The sequence below is a fragment of the Neodiprion lecontei genome, chromosome 5 (genome assembly GCF_021901455.1).
Source record: "Neodiprion lecontei isolate iyNeoLeco1 chromosome 5, iyNeoLeco1.1, whole genome shotgun sequence".
NCBI classification, from domain to species: domain Eukaryota; kingdom Metazoa; phylum Arthropoda; class Insecta; order Hymenoptera; family Diprionidae; genus Neodiprion; species Neodiprion lecontei.
The window spans coordinates 11867651-11889540 of NC_060264.1; the positions used below are offsets into that span (position 1 = coordinate 11867651).

The following is a 21890-nucleotide window of genomic DNA, read 5'->3' on the forward strand; positions in this document are numbered from 1 at the left end:
CAATTCACGTTTGATATTATGAAATGTGTATTATACGACTTCTTTCAATCAGTTTCGAATTGAAAAACCGATTTTGACCATAATTTAACTGAAGTCTCCCCGTAAAACAAAATTAGTCATGTTCAACAGAAAACTGTAATTGTGGTGCGTGTGTACGCATAGTCACTTAAATTCACATCCGATTTTATTGGCAAATCTCGTCAATATTTGCTCAAATTTCTGTGGCATATGTTATTTCTCATAACGACATCATTTTTTCTAATAATGACTTTGAAAGAAACTCTGTTCTTGCAATATCAGTTTCGTAGCCATTTGCGCGCATAAAAAAGCGCTCTAAAGATCGCATCTTAGGATTCAACATCTTTAACCCCTTGCCCTACAACGAGTGAGACTCGTGGTTAGAAATTTGGGCCAAAAACAATAAGCACGAGCCTAACTCGTGGTATTTTGACACGTGGTCGACCTTATTAGTTTATTGTGGCCCGAGCAATTGGAAGTTAGCAGATAGGACAAAGGGCTTAAACTCTAAACTTTCAGGTAAAATCGCAGAAATAGGACTGCATATATCCGTGGTGAAACTCGAAAGACACAGATAATAAGCCAAGCAATTTTGTTAGTATGGTCGAGTGTCCCAATTGTAAATTTGCAAATTTTGTTCCAGTAGAATAAGACAGATATCATCTCAGATATTGTACTTGCAACCTATATTGTTTTTGCTAATGTTTTCTGACATATTCATTTAATTTGTTTTTAGAAGTCTCTGAAGCTGCAGGAACAATTGTAAAAGTGCGATTAGTTATTTACATTAACAATATGTTCTTCCTATTTTTCAATTTCGAAATTAGGAATAATGTGAAAGTCAAGTACACGTCTTACTATCCAGCTGTTGCAAATAAATGTTTCGATTTTTTTGGAGTCAAAATTTTCATTATGCTATAACTGTATCAACCTGATGTTGAGTCATGAAATTTATTGCCTGACTACATGCCAGCGAACTTCTAGGAATTTGAAAGCCTACTTCGCACCGAAACGGCAATGCTTGAATAGAAAAATATAGCATTCGATCCACATTTGATCTCTCCGCGCTCCGGCATGAAGCGTGGGCGATTCATCGAGAATACCACGAAGTATAGATACAAGGAGTCTGAACGTAATGTTGAACGAATGGTCGTAATTTAGGGGACAGATTTTTTTGCCGTTAGAGTGCGCCACTTTTTAAGAAGCACTCGTTTAAATTCTTACGCGGGAAGTCTTGTTGCTATTGACACCTCTCTGGAAAAAAATATTCTGAGAAATGTGGAATTAAATACAAAGTTTTAGGATTTACATTTAACTTTTCTCTCCGTAGCACTTTTATTAAAACATTTGACTAGAAAATGCCCCCGCATTATTATGAAATTGTTAATTCTTTTTTATGCTCGTCACAGCCAACAAAAATTGATATATTTCTTGTCGTATCGTCATTTATATCAGAGATTGTTGAAGAATCATTATTTAATAGTAAGCTACAATTGTTTTCATTGTCGTCATTAGTATGTGATTTTGGCTCAGCTTTCTTCCTCAAATGAACTTTCTGGTATTCATACACATATACACTACCATCTTTTAAAATCTCTCGATCAGTTTTAATCACATTCTCTGGATTGAAGTGTAATTCGCAAATAAAACTGCTAGTTTTTAATTCTTGTCCCAAAGCTGAGCTCCATTTACTACGCAATTCAACATCCTTAAAAATAATATATATTTTTATATTTAAGCAGATAAATAAAAATATTTTTCAAATATTAGAAAACTACATAAATTTTAGAATTATTTGTTAATAACACAAATTTTCAATATTATTTTGAGGTTACTCACTTTTTGTGCTTTGAATAAAGCCACTTTCTCTACATTCTCACTTGCCTTTCGGCCACTAAAGAACCATGAACAGCACAACACCTACCCATTGTTTTCTTAAAATTAATTTTAAATAGATAAATTTTTATTTTATATTTAATTTAATTAATTTTAACATTCGCGAGCTAGTATATGGTGTATGTTTACGTGTAATAATAATAATAACAACGGTACGTCCTGAGTACTTGCGCAGCCAGTGGCAGAAAAGAGAACTATGATTTAGGTTTATTATTGCGTACATTAATACTATGAAAACCCTGATGTGGAGAATACTCTCGAACCTCGATCGAGCGTTCGGTAGCAGCCACTGATATATATGTACACTGGATTGGATTAAGCGTGGTGCCGTCACGCCAATTGAACGGTAGCCATTTTGTACAGATTCTTGTCACTTCATATATATATACGTGATATATGTATGTGTATCTAATCGATTGCGACGGAAAATTACAGTAACAATTATTGAGGTAACAATGAGTACCTGCGTTTTTTGCAAAACAAAGCAATCAAAATATCGTGGGCGATCATTTCACAAGTGAGTATACAACGCTGAAGCGTTCTGCAAATGATAACTTGCAGAGGTTATGTCAGCATACGAAGTATTTACTAATTATATTTAACGAGTATTATAACGTACGAATCTTGTCAGTAAAAATTCACAATATTTGAATTATGAACCGATCTTATTATAATTGAAATTGAAAAATCGGGTATTATTGACTGAGGGATTAAATTATAATTCGATATGTAGATTTCCCGTGAAAGATGTGTTGCGCCTTCAGCAGTGGTTAAAAGAAATGAAGAGGAAGGACTGGAAGTCAAACCGAAATAGCACATTGTGTTCAGCTCATTTTGCAAATGACTGCTTTGATAGGACAGGATTCCTAATTACATTGAAAAAGAACAGTGTACCAACTATATTTGACAACCCAAAATCAGTGTTCATCTTGTCACCGATTAAGGGAATGTGGACATGGCTATTCATTGTTCAAGTAAGTACCGTTACTCAATGCAACATAACGTGTGAATTAATAAATTTAAATTCTGCATGTTATGTAGGTTCCCATTGGATGAACCTGATATTATGAAGCAGTGGATCGCAAATATAAACATTGGACCGTGGTCTCCATCAAGTGATAGCTTTCTGTGTTCCGACCACTTTGAACCCTCTTGCTTTCAGAAGAAAAGTAAAAATTATATAACTTTACCAAAAGGCAGTATCCCAACGTTATTTGGTAAGATCTGAAACTGTTAATCCCTTTTAGGTCAGAGAAAACTCAGTGTGCATAAAGACACGTTGATGTGATGCACTATTGCGTCAATGCCGTCGAAGCGGTTAATTACCTACAGATTATAAAGTGCTCTGTTACAGAAAAATCGTGTGTGACACATTTCTGTGTATTTCCATTGTCGTTATTTATTAGTAACTTATCTGTAGGTGAAAACTTGCAGCAGACCGAATTTCAGGATGAATCCGATCGGCCCACCACAGTGAATGTAACCAAATTACATGATCACCTACACATTTGTACCTGATTTGCATGCTCAGGTATGTACATCTTTTTTATTTTCTTTTGATTGTGCTTGTAACTTTTTCTTCATGTGAATGGATTGTGGATTGATACTACTAATTATATTACGGTTGTGGTTTATCGCACGCAACTCTATAAAAATGCCTTAACGTTTGCAAGGAATGTTTTATTCTCCATATTTTTGAATAAAGTTTTTACTCACCCAATTCGATATAATTTAATTCAAAACTTTTTTCACATGTCTTAAGCTCCACTTTGATGATCAATGGATGGTAAATGGATTCCCTAACGGTTGAATTAGTGTTATACAAATTTTTGAATAATCCGTATGGAATTCAGCCCACCATAGGATAGAGGATAATGGACGGAAACTTCTTAGAATTGAGGACTTCTTTTGAACATGAAGAAAAATCACGTTTAAATACAAGTTTTTCGTCATATTATTTAATGATCTTTTACATCATATAATTGTAAATAATAACATACCTTCGAAAAAATGATTTGTTCTTCATTTAATGTATCAAACATTATTTTACTCGTCAAAAACTTTTTTGTGTGACGAATATATCGTTAGACCTAAATAGCATATATTACGCAGTTCAAATCTAGCGCGCATTTTGTGACAACTTTCTGTACAAGATGGCGGAAATTCAATTGTTCAATTGGACGCACGAGCTTACACGTAGAGTATACGGTAATATCCAATCCAGTGTATATATATATCAGTGGTCGTTATGGATACCGACAGGAAGTGACGTATTGTAACAAATCCTTAGTAAGTAACTAGAATTTTATCGAAACTCGCCTTAAAATAGTTGAAATTCGTGCCGTGGTGGCGCGCATGAAGGTTTAAATCGAGGCGCGCACAATCACTCAGTCACAGGCAGTGCAAATCCATCGTATAGTGAACATTGTAAATATAAATATCATCATTGTTATTATATCTTAACACCGTTTAATACTTTTAATAAATTTTAATACAAGTAAAAAAATTTATTTGCACTCATACTCTTAAAAGGAGCCCTTTGACCACGTGTCGTGAATCCCCATGCAGCGTTTACTGCTTCTACGTTTTCCTCACTATTCTTTTTGCATGGACCACCATTGGGTTCTTCACGTAGAACCAATATTCTGAAGAGTAAAATTATATAACTACTCCCATTTTTTACTAAAGATCATAACTGTAGCTGTAATATTTTCAATACTTCAAGAAGTCTTTGAGTTTGTTAATTTCATGGAGGCAAAGCTATTTAAAAACAATACCACTTGAAAAAAAATTGAGGTCTAGTTTAGAATAAAGATTTTTCGCGTTTTTATTTTTTGTTCAGGTTAAAAAAGGTGAATATTTTTTATAAAATAAAGTTATACTTTAAAAACACAATTGAATATTTCTTTATGTACAATCAATTGTAAACATTATAGTTGAAGGAATGTAAATTCGAAAAATTGGTGATTTTGAAAAATTAATGACGGAGCCAGGAATCGAACCTGGCGTCTAGAGATGCTTGACCGGAGCCTTACTCCTATGAGCCTATGAGATTTTGATGAAATAATATCTGTGCATTGAAGATATTAAAGAAATGAAATGACATGGAATTTTGAAAAAGGTACGCCAAGGCGGTACGTCGGAGCGTAACACCGCCCTGACTCTGTTGTCGTTAATTTCTCTCATCACCTTTAAACATTATACTTGTTGGCAATTTAACCATAAACATCATTCCATATTCTGTATTCTATTCTTCCGCATCACGGAAGTTGGTAAATCTTTCTCTCATAATTTGTTGTTGAATTCGTTGAGCCAAAGCGCGTGGTCCTCGTCTGTTGTATTCTTCATCTTGATCCATCGGATCAACATCATTCTCTACAGGATGAGCTATCAGTGCTAGTTGTTCATCATCATTGTTTAATCGTAGTTGCACTCTCATGTTGTGCAGTACTGCACACGCATTAACAATTTTCGCTGCGAACGCTGGTTCGTGCATCAAGACTCGCTGGTATGACAAGCATCTCCATACAGATTTAAAAACTCCAAAAAACCGCTCGACGACGCTTCTAGCCTTACATAGTTGTTGTGTATATTGATGTTGTCGCGTATCTTCAGGAAAATTGGCCAGAGGTGTTAACAGCCAAGGCTCCAACGGATATCCAGCATCACCTGATGGAAAATATGTTGATTTAGAAAAAAGTAGACTAAATATAATATGCATATTATGTATATAAAACTCAAACTGAACCTATGCTGCTTTGCTGAACAGTGAAAAATATTTTCGCTTTGACTGCGCTTAAGGTGTTAACCAAGATTCATCACAGCTTCTTGAGGCAGGCGAAAAAGGCTGAGAAACTCTTCTCGTGGTAGCTGAAAAGGATTCTGAGCATCTCTCAGTCGCCTTCTTTCCACACGACGTTCGAGTCGACGTAATCTTTCCTCAAGAACGAATACATCCCAAGCAAGGTATTCGATAGCCATGATCCTTTGAGATTGAAGATAATCAAAGAAACAGCGTAAATAATAGACTTAATAGTAGAAATGAATTATTAATGAAATTAATGAATAATTATATTTGTGGAAGCAACTTTGTGGGTTCTTCGGAGCAACACTACAATTTATAGGTTATGTTATTCTTTTTTAGAAAATAATGAAATCTATTCTACAATTTTTTCTAAAGTCAATCTGCATTGATAATTCCTAATTACTGCAAAATTCAACTTACTTACTTGTTATTTCAAACGTCGTAATTATTTTTCATTTTCGGAGCACTTTTCGAAGCACTTTCTCGGAGTAGAGAAAAATATGGGAAACGCACACCACTCCTCTAGCTCGTGTGCAAAGTGTCGTTATAATCGTCGTTATAGCGTACCGAGGGGGTCTCTGAGCCTCGCTCTCCGCTCGCACCGTAACGACATCATAACGACACTTTTCGTTACTAATAACGACAAAACTCGCTAAGAATAGTGTACAGAATCGCATTTGTCGTTATAATAGCGACGCGGTCGGTAGCATAACGAAACTTGTTATGAGTCCATAACGACAGCATAACGAGTACAGAATCGCGCTACTGGTCTCTCTCACTCTGCATTTTATTAGCTGACAATGAGAGGAAACGTGTCGGCCAATCAGCTTGTAGAGCAAGAGAGACAGGTTGGACATGATCGAGCAGACTGTGACGTCGAACGGTACCTGGTGGAAATTTCCAGATTTTGGACACCGGAATCGTTCACACAGCTACAGTTAGACTCACATCAGTAGTGTGGGTCACCAATTACCGATAAAGTATTGAAATACACCGGACAACGGGCATTCTGTCGCTCTAATCGAACGAACCGAGGAAGGAGTAATTATTGGATAAAAGATTTAATTAATTGGCTTACTTTTTGAGAATACTCTGGATATAATGACTTGCAGCGTAGATTGGTGAGAGGATTTAACGGAATGACTGATTTTAATATATTTGGATACTTTGATTAACTTGGATTTATTTTATAAATCCAATATTTCCAGTCACAAAAACGGAGTTACATAGTGTAAGATCTTAAATTAATATGACAAAATGGAGCTGAAAGCTCGCTGGACTTTTGGGTAGAGTAACGTTGTATGAAAAGTTTAAATGCAAAAGGCGAAAGGATTTTACCGCGAGACTGTACCGGAACAAGATGACGAATCTGGTGGTAGAAACCAAGAGGACGATCCGATGATCGGTCGCCGTGTTTATAGGTGTCGATCGTTGCGCAGAACGATCCTCTTCTTTAGATTTTGTCAACTTTTGCGCACCTCCCCCTTTTTCTAGGAATTATAATTAGGGCACGACATCTTCGCTGCATGCACGCCTGTGATCTTAGTTCTTTAGCTATTACTATATTGCAAGCTTTTACGTATGGTATAACGCTGCACTGGTGCGGTGGTGTAGGTGCGGGGTCGTTGTTCTGTAATTTTCCATTCTGCGTGGGCTTTGTTGTTGGGGCGCAAGCCCCCCTTGGCCCCTCGGCTACCGTGCTTCTTCTCCCCGTCTCGTGCTTTCAGCAGCTATTTCCTAATATGGTAATCGCAGTGCGTATGCGCTAGTGGTGACCCATGTTTCGTGATGTATGTTAGTGCCGCGTGCATTTTCGGGGTCACGATGCGCTGAATTCTAGTTCCTGTTTACTTTTTGAATATTCCTACTATCCTGTTCGTTATAAAGTCTATATATTAAGATTGTCATATTGGTTACTCGCCGTTTGTTGGTTTTATAGCGTGTATCTACACATATAAAATTACATATGTATTATAATTGATTACTGTCGTTATTCACCTGGAGTACAATAGCGATTGTTTATGAGACATAGTTGCTATTTGTTTAACATTGTTAGAATCGCGCTGCTGCAAACAATCTTAACAGATTTAGGGTATTTAACAATTTGATAATTCATAGTTTTAGAGCAGATTTACATGTGTGCTTTCGTATATAATTCTATTCTGTAATTATTAATTCTTATATTGATATAAATCGGCTTGGAAGCTTCTAGAACGTTTTTCTTATGTTTGTTAGTTGCCTGTTACTGGGCGTTGCCACGTATGCATCTTTGAGTTTATTGCGAGTTGATTTACCTTCAATCGTTTCGTCGGTAACTCGCCTAATGTGTTCTCTAGATGAAGCTCTGTATGGCTTCACATTGGAGATCTGCATTGCCTTCAAAACGTTGCGCGTGTTGCCTACAATACGGCGTTACGGAGGAGAGTATAATTCATGCTGGATAATTAGTATTCACGGTTTTGAAGGTTTTGCACTCTCTGGTTTTATGGATTATTGCAGCAGTGCTATCTTTACATTATATTGGTTATACATTCATCTATGGTTTTACAGTCTTCTATACTCCAGGCTATATGGTATAGCGTAGGTTGCTTATAGTATAGCTCTCAGCTCCGAATGCACAAATGGCATTGTCGAGTGTTATATAATAATTGGATATAATCGTGTTAGTTAATTATGGTATTAATATGATAGTGATATATAATAACGTATAATAATATTATAGCTCTTTGTAGTGCGAAGATCTCGTAACATGGTTTTTAAGCTTTGGTTAGTGAATGTCATAGTTATTTCCATCTAGGGATATTCCAAATAGTTGGACAGTTGTTTTAATTCCTTATGGTTACAAGGTTCTCGTACTTCGAGTTTGGTTAGTTGATAAAAGTAACATGCAGTAATAATAGTCGATAAAACATACGGACGTTCCGGCCGGATGTTACAAGGCGTTGACTGAAGATATATGAAGACCATAGACACATGTCTATGATAAAGACTAATAGCCTTATGGGACTTTTCGTAATCGAAAATGGACGAGATGCATTCATTGTCAAGCGGCGCCCTCTACGTCCGTAAGCAGTCAGGACATAAAGACGACAGGAACTGATGGTATCATTGCTCATCGCGTGTATCCAGATAATGCAGAGTCGAATATTATTATGCCTATGGAATGACGAACGGAAACAGACTGAAATCGAATATAACCCCGTAAGGACGCCGTACACTTTTTAACTATGCAAATTCATTTGAGCCAATTCAGTAACGATAATCTAACTCCATCAGCTCGACAAAAATAATGTTATCTAAATAGACGTACAATAAACATACACCTGGTTTACTGTTAGCAGCTGTCAAAAACCTTTTCTTGATGTAAACAATAGGAGAAATAGTCGAACAAGTTGCCCAAAAGATGAAGATCTATAGTTGTTCCTGCATGTTGTACCTTATGTAATTTGTGTATGTACATACATGTTTAATATTTAATTCATACTGTTGACTGACGATAGACATCTTCAGTCACGCTCATACTTTCATTGCGAACGAAGATGCAGCTAACATATAAAAATAATTTCTCAACTTACCTTAGATTTTCGTGGTTTTTAAAGAATACAGTTTATTTGCATCGGAAAACCGAGATCATTCTACACAAAAATACTTGGTGTAAATAATTTTTGGAAATTAGGTAATACTTGATTGTTATTAATGTTAGAGTCCATGCTGTAGCGAAACCCGATGAATCTCAGGCAATCATTATCACAAAAGTAATAAAAAACAAATTTAAAGATGATCAGGATTCCATTTTTCAACTTCTACTTATATTACCTGGTTAGATTGCGACGCTGTCCGCTGAGCCCCAAACACAAGATTGTTTAGAAATTTATTATCAAGTGGCTCAGATTATAATTGTCCATATCTGTCCGCTTTATTATACATTTCTGTCAGTGTCCGTGTTGATTATTAGGAATTTCGAGTTTGAGAATATAATACATAAACAAAGTCGACACTATTTTACCGGAATTTCAGCACCTTTCGGGAAGTGCTAATAATAATATTATCCGAGGACACAGTTGTGTAATAATTTCAATGCCTGAATTTTGCCTGTGGGAAAGTGGGTAATTTTTGAATTTCATTTCTTAAAGAAAGTGAGCTATATCATCATCGAGAAACTTTTTGTAACATGAATCCCCATACTGACTACTAATTTACGGACACCTCGTCGACTTTGACGATATTTTTTATTGGAAATTACAGGAAACGCTCGTATTTTTTTGTGATATTATTCGTCACAAAATAATTATCTTTTCCTATTTTTACCAAAAAATATTGTCAAAATGTACGAAGTGTTCACAAATTACCAACCAAAATGGAAATTTGTATTGCACGAAGTTTCTCCGAATAGTAATAATGATATAAGTTGCAATTCCGTCGTTAAGGACGAAAGTGGGAAGTTTGCTGACAATGAGTGTTGTAGCGTTGAGGAGGTGAAATTTATAAATTATTATGAATAAAAGTCAATTAAAATCGTTCATTATCCAATTCGGTAGACAATTACTAGTCGAATGTTGAAAGTCCGAGAGACAGAGGTTCAGTATCAAAAAGTAACATGATCTAATAAATAATATCCAAATAGGGTTTCTCCGATGCAAAGTAAATTAATAACAATTGAACGTAATTTAATGCACGTTGATCCCTCGTTTCAATCATAAAACTTTTTTGAAAAGTGATGTTAATTAATTACAATTTTAAATTGGGTATAAGAAACCAACGACTGATGTCACCACAAGATATCACAAAAGATGGATTTTCCAGAACATTTGCAATGAAATCCTTATCAACTATATACGGATGGTTTCATGCTGAACATTTTATCGCATGATTGAATGCGTCAAAGGTTGATACAGGAAGTTTGGATACGTGCAGGCTTTAAAGTACTATTTCTCTGTCAAAAAAGGATACAAGAAATGTTGTACATTTCGGAAGCTTCAAGAGTGCTCTGCTTCAAACAAACCATCGGTATTTCCTGAGACAAAATTCTGACGTCAAAGTATCACCAGCAGTAGGTTGAAAATCGTATTTTTTAATTTTTTGTTTAATTTGCAAACCTACGCCGCAGTTGGAGAATAACATGGAAAACACCCCAAAAAATCAGAGCCTTGCCCTAGAAATTACTTATTTTCAAACTAATGTGGTTCGAAATTATAAGGAACTTCGAAACCGCTTTGAAAAACTGAGTCCGCAGAAGATTGAATAAATCAAAGCGTATGTATCTTGGGATCGTATGAAGCTATCAGACGAAACTGAATATTTAAAACAATGAAATAAAAATTAACACTACTTACTTCACAGGGATTTTAGTAAACGCACTGTACATGCAAAATACTTGTCTCCTTCGGACAATATGTTCATATTGATTAAAGAAAGATCGCTCGAGTGCAAGAATGGTGAAAATCGATCCAAAAATAAAGTATTTGGCCCTCGTACAAATGCAATCAAATAAGGCTGGTACTAGGTATACCATAAAACTGTTACTTTGTGTAGACTCGGCCACCCCCCTCGGTCCGATACACACGACCGTCGTTCGAGATGAGCCTCATAGAGAAGTCGAGGATGGTTTACACCGCAAGTATAAAGAGACGCATAATCCCCATCAGGGCTAGATTTAGGGGGGGGGGGGGGGGCAACCGGGGCCTCCACGAAAGAGGGGCCCCCACAATTGAGAATTCGAAAAAAAAATTTTCAAATTCAAACTAGTACGAGTATATAAACACTAGTAAAAATTTTTTTACGCTTTTTTCGCTTGTAGAAATTTTTCTTTCGCTGTTTTACCTTGCAAGTAGCAAGTGTGAGTTTTGTTTCTTTTTATTGTAATCTTCAAAAGCCCTTTGCCTGTTCGTGGCTATCTAGAATAGAATAAAAGTTGCCAATTCGATAAGGAATTGATAGAGTATATTCTGCGGATTTTGGCAGCCTATTCCCCGTATTTGCGTGTCGATACAGCGATACCCGTTTCCCCCGTTTTTTGTCTGTACGATCCGTTGTAGCCTCGACAAGTGTCCGCTGAGTGGCGTGCTTGTAGCAGGGAATCCCGGAGTTTTATACATTCACGTGTGTCCAAGAAGCTACGAACTTGCGAAAATTGTCCAACAAATGTAAATTCTTTCGAATTTGTACGGACAGACGTAAGTATTTTCATCTTTATCTTGTAATCTACAATACAAACTGAACGTGATAGTTGATTGTGCAATACGAAAAGAAAAGTTGTTTTTCTCAACATTTAAATATACGAAATATATGCAAAGAACAAAAACATAAAAAACGGTTACGGAGAGGTTATGATTTATTGTTTATCATGCGTTTGTTTGGTTCTGCGTAAGTTAATTATTTAATCGTTTAGGCGACTGGAATATCATGATCAAATGCCAATATTTAAAAGGTAAATTAACGCTTGCTCATTCAATTTTGAAATACTTTTTCTCAATTCACTCCTGTTTTTGTCTCTTATTTTTGAGGGCATGCACATAACTGGTCAGGTTTCGATACATAGCTCGCAGCTTTTCTATTCTTTCCATTTTCCATGTGTACTGCTCGTAACTCTTTTTTATGTTTCTGCTAATATTTTTGTTTGCTCGACTGTCATCTCCAGAACTATTTTCCTATTGGTTAAGGGCTTTTTCAGGCGTATGTTTTCTTAACATTTCTTTTATAGTGGAATCATGAGTGATCGTCACAAAACTCCTCGAGTTTTTGCCAGTGGCTCTCAGAAGAGGAAATTGCAAGCAGAACGAGTCAAGAAATCCGAAGAATCTTTAGCTAAAACACCCAAATTGACCAGTTTTTTTACGTCGTTGAATAAAGAAGAAATCCCTCAAGATCCTAAAAAAACAACAGGAGATTCAACAGTATATAGAGACGTCGATAATATCCAAGATAATCCTGAGGGCCCGGAGGCTGAAGTTTCATCAGGCGACACCACACAATTTTCTGTAACCGAATCTCAAACCCAAAAAGAAGCAGAGTTGAGCGAGGAATTAAGCGGTCTCAAAAATGACATAGGTCTTTGGCCTGTTAATATAACAAAGGAAATGATCGATTATTGGGCGAAAAAAGGTTCCACGGAACTTCAAAATTGCGATCAAGTATCGTTGCAGAATTCAGTTCCTCAAAATCAACCTCGAGACACTTCCAACTTTGTTCGGAAATGTACAAAGAACATGTTTACACGCCGCAATAAAAATCAAGAGACCGTCAATCGATTCTGGCTTTGCTTTTCTCCAACTACGGGGAAAATATATTGTTACGCATGTAAATTGATGTCCACTCAAAATACGAAACTCAGTGGAGAAGGCTTCAGTGACTGGAAGCATGCATCTGATCGTCTGTGTGAACATGAGATTTCGAAGACTCATTTGGAATCAGTAATGAGTTTACTGCAACGGGGAAGAGTCACAGGACGCATCGACCAAGAGCTAGCCATGCAAGTGGCACAACAAATCGTGTATTGGCGAAAAAATCTCAAAATTATCGTTAGTACGATCAAATTCATTGCTGAACGCGGATTGGCCTTTCGAGGTGACAATGAAATTGTTGGCTCACCGAGAAATGGAAATTTCCTGGGAATTTTGGAATTGTTAGCCGAGTATGAACCAATCCTGGCTACCCATTTAAAAACGCATGCAAACAAAGGGAGTGGTCATGTCAATTACCTTTCGTCCACGATTTGCGAAGAACTGATCACTTGCATGGGAGATAAAGTCCTAACTGAAATAGTATCCAGGATAAAAAAATCCAAATATTATTCGGTATCAGTGGACTCTACTCCCGATGAATCTCACATCGATCAGCTAACTATAGTTGTTCGATATATGGAAGGATCAATGCCAAAGGAAAGATTTCTTACTTTTTTACCAAACTGCGATCATAGTGGCAAAGCCACAGCAAACGCTCTACTCACATTTTTAGGTGACCATCAAATAGACATAATGGATTGCCGCGGCCAATCGTACGACAACGCTGCAAACATGAGTGGCAAATACAAAGGGATGCAGGCTCTTATTTTGGAGAAACACCATTTATCGGCGTTTGTACCATGTTGTGGTCATTCCCTTAATTTAGTTGGAAAGGCAGCTGCCAACTCTTGTCCATCAGCTGTTCAATTCTTTGATTTCGTCCAGAATTTATATACGTTTTTCACAGGAAGTACAGAACGATACGGAATTCTGATCGAGAAATTGTCGAAGAAAAAAAGCGGACAGTTTTACGTCTTGAAAAAGCTAAGTGACACTCGTTGGTCCTGTCGAGCTGAAGCTACGAAAGCCATAGTCGACGGCTATTCAGAAATCGAAGAAGCTCTAACCAGCATATCTTCCGATAAAGAGCAAAAAGACATCGCGAGGAATGAAGCAGCGCACCTTCTACAGAAGATGAGTAGTCTCGAAACCGCTTTATTCGCAATCTTTTGGAACGACATCTTGGAGCGATTCAACGCTACAAACAAGATGTTGCAAGACCCGCAAATGATTCTTGAGTCGGCAATGCGTGCATTAGAATCATTGAAATCATTCGTGGAATCTAAAAGGAATGATTTCGATAAATACGAGGAAGCTGCCAAAAAAATATCTCAGACTGACAAATACGTACAATCACGCACCAGGACCAGAACGAGAAACGTGAGGTTGAATCCGCTTGATTACGGGAAAGCACAAGACGCAAATCTCTCACCGAAGGAGAAATACAAAGTATCCGCTTTTATCCCAGTGGTCGACTAGCTATGCGTTTCGCTTACCGAAAGATTGCATGCTTATGAAACTGTACGTTCGAGATTTGGATTTCTCAATCACATCGACAAGATGGATGCTGAAAATCTGCACGCTGCAGCAGAGGCATTGGTGAAAGTTTATCAGGATGATTTAGAACCTAGTCTTGGTAATGAGTTGGTTCAATTTGTATCTTTGATCGACTCATACAAAAAGGACTATGGAAAAGACCAATCTCCGGAACTATTTTACTACCAAATTCTCGAAGATCAAAATTTCAGATCTACATTCCCAAACTTTGAAATTGCACTGAGAATGTATTTGGTTTTGATGGTATCAAATTGCACGGGAGAGCGCTCATTTTCAAAAATGAAAATTATAAAAAATAGGCTTCGAACCTTGATGGGACAAAATCGTCTATCAAAGCTTTCTCTCCTGAGTATTGAAAGTGATCTACTCCGGGAACTGGATTTCAGTGAGATCATCAACGATTTTTCGGCAAAAAAAGCTCGGAAGATTCCGTTTGTTAACGCTAGAATTTAATTTCAGATAATTCTCGTTTCCGATTATATTCATATGTTTGTTGAATAATAAAATAATCTATCCTTGGTTCCACAACAAATTATTCATTGAAAAGCTCAACGGAAAAAAATTGTCCACTTTATTTGGAAAATAATTTGTGGCCAGGGGGCCTCCACTCCTTTGTTGCCCCGAAGCCTCTCGACCTCTAAACCGGCCCTGATCCCCATCACTGTGCTGCTTACCTCGTTACTCACAATCAGTCTGGCCCACTGGTCTGGCCGCTGCCGTGTAGTATTTTTAAGTAGTAGTTAAGTAGTAGACGCCTTTCGTACAAGAGACTCAGCATAACGCTTGGCTTCAAAATAATATGAAAACAAGAAACATCAACCGATTTTCATTCTGTGAAATGGATTTTGTTTCTCACGGTACGTCCTAGGACTTTATTTAATTCAATAAATAAGAAAATAATAAATAAATTAGTAATAATTAAATTGTGTAAGCACATTTTTTGCTGAAAAATCAATTAAAAAATGGCATAAGTAAAATCCCCTGCAGTCCCCCGCGACGAAACAAATTTTCATAGATAGATATAATTGTTATACACTATGTAAACAAATTTCAGATCCTCACCGTGCCGACTGCCAGTCTTATATGACTTTTCGTAATCAAATTTGCGATTTGAATACATAAAAAGTTACAGGTTTCAATGATGAATTACTGGATAGATTTCATATAATCCTGCAAGAACTTACTTTTGGATTCGAAATTAGTAAGGAACTCTTTGAGAATTATTGATTAGTTATAACAAGAAAGTACCTAGAAAAGTATCCGTGGTATAATATGCCAACATCTATTCAGAAGATTTTGATTCATGGTAAAAGAATAATTGACGCAAGTATTTTACATGTTGGGTTATCATCAGAACATGCTCAAGAGTCTTCGAATAAATATTTAAAAAAGTTTCGGCGGGACTACACTAGAAGATGTGATAGAAGACAGGCAATGAAAGATGTTATGCAGCGACTGTTTTGTTAACTCTGATCCTCTTATTTCTATGAAATGTGATTTGAAAGTAAGAAATAGAAAATGTTTCCGTACACAGGTAACTGAAATGTTACTTGCTTTAAATCCTTTTAGTAACAGATCAAGTCCGATTCCATCGTCAAGCGTTACTGGTAGTTTAAGTTCTTCCAAAGACGAAATCGATTCCGAAAATTCTGGAGATGCATTTGGTTAACTATGTACATTTTTAAGTAGAATACTTATCTTTGTATAACAATAAATTTGTGTACAAAAAGTTTTTTGTTAAAATGTATCATATTTTATCGCGATCTTAAAATACCTTCGAGTTACTCATTATAAATAAAATATCCAACATAAGTAAATTATTGCAAATTAAATTGTATTACCTAGACTTTTTTTTGAGTCGAATTTGATCTGATCAAAACATTTGATTTTTATTTTTATATAAATCACTCATTGTCAGTATGAATGAAAATTAAAGTTTTTCTGACATTTTTCGCCTCAATTAAATCCGCTATACGGTTGTTTCAGAATTTATTCTTTTCAAACAGATTCAGCGACCGCCAAAAACTACGGCCTACGCATTATTGATAAAATAATCGCAATAGGTACATTATCACAATCAAAACAATGTGAATTAGCCTATTTTCCGGTCACATATGGTCCGCCATTTTGTTTTATGACACATTAACCTTGTAAATATTTTCAGTGCTCTTATAATACTATGAAAATTTGGTTTCAAACAAGTTGGATGAAAACTAAGGATATTAAATGATTTTTTCAACATTTTTCGCCACTATCAAATCCACCATTTTCTTTTTCGAAATTTGAACTTTGGATTCGGATTCAGCGACCCCGAAAACCGTTGTGTAAGTTATTTCGTTTAATTAGATCAACTTTTTTACGAATGCTCACCAATCCTTGATTTGGCCACACAGTGGGACGCCCAGGAGCCACAGGGACAGCCGCTGCCTTATCCCATTCACTGTACTTGGGCCGGCAAACGTAACGGCTTGCAATCCGCTGCCTGCATATTTTTCGCACAACTACGTAATAAAACGTAATAGTGTCGGGCTATTCTTTAGTTTCAATCTAAAAATTATGATTAACACCGTTAATTTTTAATCACGCTAACGAAATTTAGCCTGTAAAATTCTATAAATAAATAAATAAATAAATAAATAAATAAATTCATAATGTAATTTGTGTTTTAAGGGTAGTGAACTAGTTCCGACAAACGGCTGTCGAACTCGTGGGTTGAACTGAACCTTGAACTAAACAGATTCGTCGTCTGCGCGTAATTACACGTCATTTATACTCTCAAATTCTGTACGCAGGGAATGGACGGTCGAAAAGACAATTAGTATCGAATGGAAAAACTAGTTTAAATTAATATCAATCACTGTTGAGTGTGAAATTGTTATTCGTAGAAAGTTGATTCTGAGATTTGATGAATGTTGGAATCGCTACTTCCAGAGTAATTAGAACTTAGAAAATGAAAGGAGTTGAACTTGATCAAGAATGAGTTGTAAATTGGCTTGTTGGAATATGCAATAAAAGCATATTTGTGAGAGGTAGAATAGATCTACATACTTGTAGAGAACATTGACGAAAATACGAGAATATATTTTCAGTCAAGATTAATATCCATTGTCGAAATGCATATAATGTGTCACGTCAGAGCCTGCTGCAGCAGCTGACGATGAACTCACAAAAGAGCCTCGCTGAAATTCTAAAACGCCAAAACTGATTACAGCGAGTTGAGCAGCGCGATCGACTTGCTGTTAACTAAATTAAATAGTTTTAATTCCTTTGCAAAGTATGGGCAAAATTTTGGGAAAAACTCATAAAATAAGTGGATCCTTCTACATATCTTCAACGTGTTTCTGGCAGAGATAAGTGTTTCAGAATTTTTTGGATATTTTCAAAACTTGTGATCTCGCATTTTTTCAATTCATAATTTTAAAAATGCTGAACAAAGCAAATTAAAATTCTTTATAGAAAGTTTCTTGAAATGATTGAAACTAAAAATGAAGTATTTTCAAAATTTTCCAAAATGTATTCAGCTCAAAGTTGACTACTTTAAAAAAAGGTGAAAAAATAAATTGAGCGTCTTAGAGATGCTACTGTCGCCTGTAAAAGATTTGATATATTCATGTAAATATAAACGATGAACGTTCATGTATTTAATTGACCTTTATTTTTCCGTAGTATAATTTCGGTGTACATATTTTTTGTATGGGATTTTCTCAACTTTTCAACTTCACGATGACGACGGTATGTTACCAATGTTTTGGACGTAATAGTATTGTTGGTTATGAAGAACTTCTTTGACCGGCGTGGTCAGTTGCTTGGTTGATAATACGTGAAACTGCTGATCCCCCCAACCCCGGGGGGAGTTTTCAACACTGGGGGCTTCGCTTCGCGCGCCAACACCATGTAACATCCGACCGGAACGTCCGTATGTTTTTATCGACTATTATTACTGCATGTTACTTTTATCAACTAACCAAACTCGAAGTACGAGAATCTTGTAACCATAAGAAATTAAAACAACTGTCTAACTATTTGGAATATCCCTAGATGGAAATAACTATGAAATTCACTAGCCAAGGCTTAAAAACCATGTTACGAGATCTTCGTACTACAGAGAACTATAATACTATTATGCGTTATTATATATCACTATCATATTAACACTATGATTGACTAACACAATTATACCCAATTATTATATAGCACTCAACAATGCCATTTGTGCATTCGGAGGTGAGAGCTATACTATAAGCAACATACGATTTACTATATAGCCCGGAGTATAGGAGACTGTAAAACCATAGATAAATGCATAACCAATATAATGTAAAGATAGCACTGCTGCAACCCATAAAACCAGAGGCTGCAAAACCATCAAACCGTGAATGCTAATTACCCAGCATGAACTATACCTTTTTCCGCAACGCCGTATTGTAGGCAACACGCGCAACGTTTTGAAGGCAATGCAGATCTCCAATGTGGAGCCAACAGAGCTTCACCTAGAAAATACATTAGGGAACTTACCGACGAAACGAAAACGTTCTAGAAGCTTCCAAGCCGATTCATATAAGAATTAACAATTACAGAAGGGAGTTATATACAAAAGCACACATGTAAACCTGCTCTAAAGCCATGAATTATCAAATTACTAAATACTCTAAATCTGTTAAGATAGTTATAACACAAACAGCTAAGGATATTCGCAGCAGCGCGATTCTAATAATGTTAAGCAAATAACGAACTATGTTTTATAAACAATCGCTATTGTACTCCAGGTTAATAACGACAGTAGTCGACTATGATACATATGTAACTCTATATAGAAATAGCCATAAAACTAACAAACGACAGGTGACCAAAATGAAATATGGGCCTTGTAACGAGCAAGATAGCAAAAACATTAAGAGGTAGACAGGAAGAAGTTAAGTGGCTGACGGGCGCCAGAAAGGGGGCTGGCGCCTCAACGAAAAGCTCACGCAGTTCGGAGAACTACGGAACAAAGTCCACGCACCTACACCACCGCACCAAACAGCGATATACCATACGTAAAAACCTACAATATAGTAATAGCTAATGGACTAAGATAACAGGCGTGCATGCGCGAGGATGTCGTGCCCTAATTAATTCCTAGAAAAAGGAGGGGGGTGCGCAAAGGTGACCAAAAAACTAAAGAGGGGGATCGTTCTGCGCAACGATCGACCCCTATAAAAAGGGCGACCGATCACTCGATCGCTCTCTCGGTTTCTACCTCCAGATTCGTCATCTAGTTCCGGTACAGTCTCGCGGTAAAATCCTTTAGCCTTTTGCATTTAAACTTTCATACAACGTTACTCTGCCCAAAAGTCCAACGAGCTTAAACTCCATTGTGTCATATTAAGTTTAAGATCTTACACTGTGTAACTCCGTTTTTGTGACTTTTAAATATCGAACTTATAAAATAAATCAAAGTTAATCAAAGTATCCAAATATATTAGAGTCAGTTATTCCGCTAAAACCTCTCACCAATCTACGCTACAAGTCGTCGCATCCAGAATACTCTCAAAAAGGTAAGCCAAATTAAATCTTTTATCCAACAATTTCTCCTTCTTCGGTTCGTTCGATTAGAGCGACAGAATGCCCGTTGTCCGGTGTATTTCAATACTTAATCGGTAATTGGTGACCCAAACTACTGATGTGAGTCTGGCTGTAGCTGCGTGTGAATGTTTCCGGTGTCTAACATCTGGAGATTTCCACTAGGTACCGTTCCGACGTCACATATAAAATTTTCTGGTGCATCGGCCGGGAAACCAAACGTTATAATCGCGAAAAACTTTTTGTGACGCGAGTAGCGACCGACGGACGGCGGAATTTTTGCGCGCTACCGACACGAACTGAAAATCATCCTAATCTCGCTCGATTTAATAAAATGATTAAATAAACCCGAATTTTAATACCCGTTAACTCGCCAAAATTCTAAAAATCAATGAGTCAATCAAGAATTTTTCCATCCGCTCTGGAAATTTCCCATTCAAATATTTCTTCAATATCGCAACTACTGGGATCTTGTATCGCCGAGATCCCTCGTTTTCATCGAAATACTCTGTCGAACCAGGATTTCAACCTTTAATCGAAACTTCTGACAAATACCTTTTGTTCTCATAACGAATGCTCCCAAAATCGAACGAAATAAACGGAGGAAAACGCGGAACCATAGCGAAGCTTTGGGAACAATATACTCAGCCGATTATATTAAGCGATCCACACGAAATCCCGGACTCTGTAAAGGAGCCTTATCTCAATAAACCACAGAATTCTAACCACACCATCGGAACTTCTGAAGATATTTGCTATTACGAGGGAGATACAGAAGAACGAATAAAAGAAAGAAATAAGCTGTTCGAGCCCCCAACGCGACCCAGAACGATTAGCGAAGAAGACGCAAAGATTAGGAAAAAGGCGAAAATTCTTTCTAAATACCTCCCGTTCAAACTTCCAACGATTCCTACCTCCTTTTTCTCCGACACGGGATCTAAAATTTAAAATAGACCTTATTAACAAAAGATTGTGCAATCCCAACATTAAATGGGAAAGGAAGACCCTCCTACCGATAAAAAACGCACAGCCGTAGTACATAGTCCGCCTTCAGACCGACGACTCAGATCACAAGTTAGTACACAGGGCACCCAATTATTTGAAGGACAATTAGAAAATTTAGTGGAGACGAACGCGTCGGGAACCTCAGGTCTAACTCCTGAACAGTCGCAAATCTCCAGCCAAAACTCTAATCCAACGAATAGAAATTCTCCGGAGAACTCGAGAAAAACAGAAAAACCCACTCAAATACTTATTCAAACGCCTGATTCGGAAAACCAATCCCAAACACATATTAAAATTCCTCCGGAATTTAAAATGGTGAGCGAACCCGTTGCAAGTACAGGCGCAACCGCCTTACCCGCACCGACTTATCATTATATCTTAATTAAGGATGCCTTAGAGGCAGTCCCGGTGTTTGACGGCAATCCGTCCCAGGTTAGAAGTTTTGTGCAGGGATGCAAGGATGCACGCGAAATGGTCCCGCCTCAAGTCGAATTAAGCCTCGCGCGAATAATACGTAATAAAATCAAGGGAGTAGCTCGACGTGTGATCGAGAACGAACGGTTCGATACCATAGACGAATTAACCGCGCGAATAAATGAGCTTTAGGGACCAGCCAAATCCGTTAATCTGTGTCAGGGTGAACTAGGGAAAATTTTCCAAAGACAGAATGAAGACGTCGTGACGTACGCCTCAAGGGTACGCGAAGCGATGGAAAACATAAGACAGGCATTCTTGCAAGAACAACGTACGGACGATTTCGAAATTTT

At 37.0% G+C, this 21890-nt stretch overlaps 1 protein-coding gene and 2 long non-coding RNA genes across 7 annotated transcripts; 2 read left to right on the top strand and 1 right to left on the bottom strand.

Annotated features, from left to right (window-relative positions):
- Positions 1–2199: 2199 nt before the first annotated feature.
- On the top strand, positions 2200–3864 carry LOC124294570. 4 transcript variants are annotated; one of them, XR_006904462.1, is made up of 6 exons: positions 2200–2260; positions 2350–2495; positions 2648–2888; positions 2956–3131; positions 3335–3445; positions 3677–3864. It is a non-coding gene; the product is annotated as an uncharacterized LOC124294570 (long non-coding RNA). The 4 variants fall into 4 exon arrangements; XR_006904461.1 differs by having other exon boundaries at positions 2201–2260; positions 2350–2431; positions 3677–3863; XR_006904463.1 differs by lacking the exon at positions 2350–2495 and having other exon boundaries at positions 2210–2260; positions 3677–3863.
- A 1114-nt stretch (positions 3865–4978) lies between these two features.
- On the bottom strand, positions 4979–6435 carry LOC124294569. Of its 2 annotated transcripts, none has more exons than XR_006904458.1 (3): positions 6144–6435; positions 5663–5899; positions 4979–5583 (listed from the first exon to the last, which is right to left on the bottom strand). It is a non-coding gene; the product is annotated as an uncharacterized LOC124294569 (long non-coding RNA). The 2 variants fall into 2 exon arrangements; XR_006904459.1 differs by having other exon boundaries at positions 6140–6435.
- A 5991-nt stretch (positions 6436–12426) lies between these two features.
- Positions 12427–14478, top strand: LOC124294753 (zinc finger MYM-type protein 1-like). The gene has a single exon (XM_046741685.1). It carries the CDS (start codon positions 12427–12429, stop codon positions 14476–14478), a length of 2052 nt encoding a protein of 683 aa, XP_046597641.1.
- Positions 14479–21890: the final 7412 nt, after the last annotated feature.

What these genes read in the sequence shown, in the direction of transcription:
- LOC124294753 (XM_046741685.1), top strand. Translation starts at nt 12,427, where the DNA reads ATGAGTGATCGTCACAAAACTCCTCGAGTTTTTGCCAGTGGCTCTCAG.